The 4,942-nt window shown below is 37.7% G+C and overlaps 1 protein-coding gene across 1 annotated transcript; it reads right to left on the bottom strand.

Moving 5' to 3' along the window:
• Nucleotides 1–4,169: 4,169 nt before the first annotated feature.
• Nucleotides 4,170–4,751, bottom strand: LOC106869137 (uncharacterized). The gene has a single exon (XM_014914712.1). The coding sequence runs from the start codon at nucleotides 4,749–4,751 to the stop codon at nucleotides 4,170–4,172; it is 582 nt and encodes a 193-aa protein (XP_014770198.1).
• Between the last annotated feature and the right edge of the window lie 191 nt (nucleotides 4,752–4,942).

Genomic DNA, 4,942 nt, shown 5'->3' with positions numbered 1-4,942 from the left:
TGTTTACAATGAAAGAGCAAGGTCGACACACACACCCTCTCTCTCTCTCTCTCTCTCACACACACACACACACACACACGCACGCACGCACACACAAACGATCGACATGGATAAATGACAGCAGCTTGGTTGAAGTTCAAGCTGGTTAAAATGTAGCCTGAGTATGTGGATACTCAGAAGATGGATCATGAATATTGAGAGTTATAGACAGCTCAGTCACAGTACAGTAACAATAACTTTTACAGCTGTATCACTTTTCAATGATGTTTCGCAAGACAGCGCGCGCGCGTAATTGGTAGCACGTCTGTCCAGGTTACAGAAAATGCATAATTCGTTTCCGGTGGGCAGATTTTTTTTCCTTTTTTTCCATAAAAAAAATACCCAATTATAACTGAATTCGCTTCAAGATAGATCGTTAATAAAGACTATATATATATATATAGTCACACACACACACACACACACACACACACACACACACACACACACACACACACACACACACTAGCTGAGTATCCCGTCGTTTCCTGGGAAATTTTCACTATAGAATGCCTTTATTTCAGTTTTCTTATTCTATGTCAGAGTGTGTCTTCTCGAATGGATTTCTCATTATTTGGGAAAATTTATAATGTATCGATAAACTTTTTATTTTTCCATTTGGTGCATAGACGTAAAGATTTTTCTTAGCTCGCTACTGATGCTTTGTGATGGTCTTTCGACTCTGTTGTCCTAATGAAATTCCTTACACACTCTCATACATACACTCATACACACACACACACACACACACACACACACACACACACGCGCACACGCGCGCACACGCGCGCACACGCGCGCACACACAGCGTGAGTGATATAGATATGGAGGGAGACAGAGTGCTAAATATATATAGAGTGATGTGTATAAATACAAACTTGTTAACAGTTCAATATTCGAACCCATTAGAAAGTCATGAAGACAGAAGACATGTCATTGACGATATCAAGAGTAGCAACGAAAAGCCTTTAACAAACAACCGATCGATTAGTTAGCTGGTTAGACATTTAGCCAATTGAAGAACATTAAAGCAGTGATATCGAACCGGTGCATGTGTTTATATTATTGGCGTAATGACCCTTCCAAGACACAAGATTGGAAGGAACACTTGAGAGAAGAGGCTGCTGGAAAGAAGAGGATGGTTTAAAATGTTTTTAAAAGAAAAGTAAGATTTGTATAGACTTAAAACTGACCGGAGAAATAGCTAGTGCAGATAAAGAAATTTCACCAAAATTTATTTTGACTTTTGTTGATATTGTTGAAGAATGTGTCGATGGTTATACTGTACATTTAATTATTTGTAATGTTCTCGAGTCTATCTCATTTTTGGAAGAAGATGCCTAAAAGAATATATTTATCACTTGACGAAAAAATTGCGTATATGTGTAAAGCTGCTAAGGACAAACTGGCACAATTTGCGGGTAGTAATGTAGCTGGTGGCTTTAAATTGAAATAAATGCTGGTCTATGAAGCATGATATAAAACTTTGAAATTGAAATTAAGGAATTATAAGGAAAACAATGCATTGAATTCATATATTTAATTTGTTTGCTTACTTCAAACGACGTTCTGGAAATTTTTTAGTGGTGGTAATCACGTATGGCACTATTTCATTCTTTTTAGAAATCATTAGCATAACATAACCTGTGACTTATTTATTAAAGATTTTATGAAGTAAGACATTTCATTAAAGATGGAAATAATTACAATCTGAAGGAAATTCATGGAATGAATTATATTTCTTCGTTTTCTTCGTGAACGGGAGTAGTGTAACAATCGAGAGAATAGAGAGAAAGTACTTAGTGTCTACATACAGAATAATAACTGTTTCGAAGGAATTCTACCTTTTGAAAATGACTTCTGGTAGCCAATAATTTCAGTTTTAGCTACAAACAACTTCATCATCCATTTTCCAATGTATTCTTTGAGGTGTAGATATTCGTTTCAAGCTATTATTTTTTAATGCTACTCCTTCATGTACTGTAATGGAACTGACATGTAAGAGCTTTGCCAGTGAAGTCTAAAAGAATGCCACCAATCATTTGAAAACTGAAGATTAAAGCTATGGTAAATGCATCTATGTTTCAATATTGATTTAGTGTTCTTTTTGTTCCTGCCATTAAAGAATGTTGTGCCTAGAATAACTAATAATTTAAAGCAGCATTTATTTTGGATAATGCTCTTAGACATCCTAAAATATTACAGGATTTTATCCTGAAGTAAGTGATATTTTTGTTTCTAAATATCACGAATGAAATTCAAGCAAATGAATTAAACAATAATATCCTTTTCTACTCCAGGCATGTAGTCTGAAATTAGTGAAGAGCGGAGGTTGGGGCAATCGATTAAGTCGACCCCAATGCACTAATGATACTTAATTTTTCAACCACGAAAGGATGAAAGGCAAAATCAACCTTGGCAGAATTTGATCTCAGAACAAAGACGGACGAAATATCACTAAGCATTTTGTTCAGCTTTCTAACGGTTCTGCCTGTTTGCTGCATTGAACCAAATAGTAATATTAATTTGTAAGATGTACAACATGAGGAAATCTGTTAAACAAGCTATCAAGGCGACTGACAAGGAAGACGGGCCTAAACTAAAACTGCTCTAGATAAACATACAGTACAACTATCAATCTTCTAGAGTCAACAAATACAAGGTTGCTGGAAAAAGTATGACCAGATATAAATACTAAATTTTTAAGAGTTTGGGAATAGCTTTAAAGCCGACATAGAGGAAGTTGTCAGCTTATTAATTAACCTGATTTTGAAGTCACTACTGAAGATGCATTTGAACCCCTAAAATCTTACTCAGACCCTATGAACAATGAAACACTAATTGATATGCAAGAGGAAAATATGGACGACGTCGATGTGGAGGAGGTGGAGGATGATCATGTTCATGGAAAACTATGCCCAAAATGCAAAAAGAAGTTTTCATTTTCATAGAGCTATTGACAAACGTACAGCTCCATTAAGAAGAAAAGTGTTTTTGTTTTCAGCAAACATTTGATAATTTCGAATGAAAAATGACAAAGTTGCTCATTTACTCTAGAAGACACTCTTGCATGATTATATTAATAAATATATTTATCAATTAAGGTTTTATTTTCTTCATTTCATATCACGGGTCAGCGGTAACCGGATATTTTTATCATTATAATTATCATTCCAGTGATCCTGCAAAGTACATAACGACAGATAAGCGAATTTCTCTTTATATTTGGAGTGTCTCGACCCCAACCCCAGAGAAACTTTATACATTACAAGGGAACGGAAATCTGCAATTAACATACTTATATGTAATTCAATAGGTCAAGATACATATATATGTATATCTTTTATTGCCCAGGGAACGGAACACCCCAATCATTATGTAATCCAATGAGTCAACATTTGGAAATTCAACTTTTATACTTTTTTTTCTGGAACACATCGGGTATAAGAATAGAAGACAACCTATCAACCAGCCAACCAACCAACCTACCTACGTACCTACCTACCTACCTACCTACATACATACATACAGACAGACAGACATACACATACGCACAAACATACACAGACATATACGTACATACATATAAACATACATACGCACGAACGCACACGCACGCACACGCGCACACACACACACACACACACATACACACATATACATACAGAAGAGTTGGCTGAAAAGCTCATATGCTGACTAAGATACTCTCATGGAATGTAACCAAATGAGGTTTATTTTTCAACATAGCCCCCTTTGCGATCCACACACCTCTTCCATCGATGGCGCAGTGTTTGTATCCCATTGGTTAAAAAACTTCCACCCTGTTGGTCAAAAAAAAAGTCATCAATGGCAGATATGACGTCATCATCACTGAGATACTGGTTCCTAGCCCAGATGATAGTCGGATGGGACCACATTAGGAGAATAGAGAAGGTGATCAACCAGTTCAAAACCCCAGGCACATTCAGCAGCCATTGAAACCAAGGGCTTGTGTGCTGGAGCATTGTCCTGATGAAACAAGACCTCTTTCGTTAGATTTCCTAGGCGTTTGTTCTTGAGAGCCTTTCATAACTGCTTCAGTAAGTTGGCATAGTAGTCTTCATTGAGAGTGTGGCCCTTTTGAAGATAGTCAATAAACACAATGCCTTTCTGCATCCCCCCAAAATCTGAGGCCATCAGCTTCCCTGCCGATGAAACGTCCTTGACCTTCGTTGAAGCTGGCTGGCGGGGTTTCCACTACATGGATTGTCTCTGGCTCAAACTGATGAATCCAACACTCGTCCTGGGTTAGGAAACGTTCAAAGAAACCATCTGGATCTGCCTGAGACATTGTCAGATGTTCCCTGGATGTGATCAGCCTGGTACGCTTTTGATCAGGTGTCAGAAAACGTAGTACCCACCAAGCAGAAATCTTCGTCATGCCAAGTTCATTGTGCAGAATATTCTCAACTTCCTCACGGAATATGCTAACATTGGCTATTTGATTTATAGTCAATCTCCTGTCATTCATCAGCATCACCATGTACTGAATACGATCAATGTTTTCCACGGTGATAGCAGTTGGGGGAGGATGTCCAGACCTTGGATCACCTTTAAGACTCTCCCTTTCCCTCCTAAATTCAGCTGGCCACTTTTGCACGGTCGATAATGTAGCAACCATGTCAGCATGAATGTCCTTTGAGGCCAAGCCCTTTTTCTGCAAATACTTCATAATACCACGACGCCAAAGTTTGGCGATTTTCAAGACAAGTCGCTATTAGCTACTTTTGAAGTCTTCTTTGAACACCAGATGCCAGTTTTCGAGGAAAGGAACAAAGGATTGAAATTAATGCATGCATGATTTCATAGCTCTAACATCATACCTTTTCAGCCCACATTCGTGTGTGTGTGTGTGTGTGTGTG

This window comes from Octopus bimaculoides, chromosome 5 (assembly GCF_001194135.2).
Source record: "Octopus bimaculoides isolate UCB-OBI-ISO-001 chromosome 5, ASM119413v2, whole genome shotgun sequence".
Taxonomy (NCBI): Eukaryota; Metazoa; Mollusca; class Cephalopoda; order Octopoda; family Octopodidae; genus Octopus; species Octopus bimaculoides.
This window is presented reverse-complemented; position numbering and strand designations above follow the sequence as displayed.

Coding starts and splice junctions, on each gene's coding strand:
- LOC106869137 (XM_014914712.1), bottom strand. CDS start 4,751: ATGAAGTATTTGCAGAAAAAGGGCTTGGCCTCAAAGGACATTCATGCT.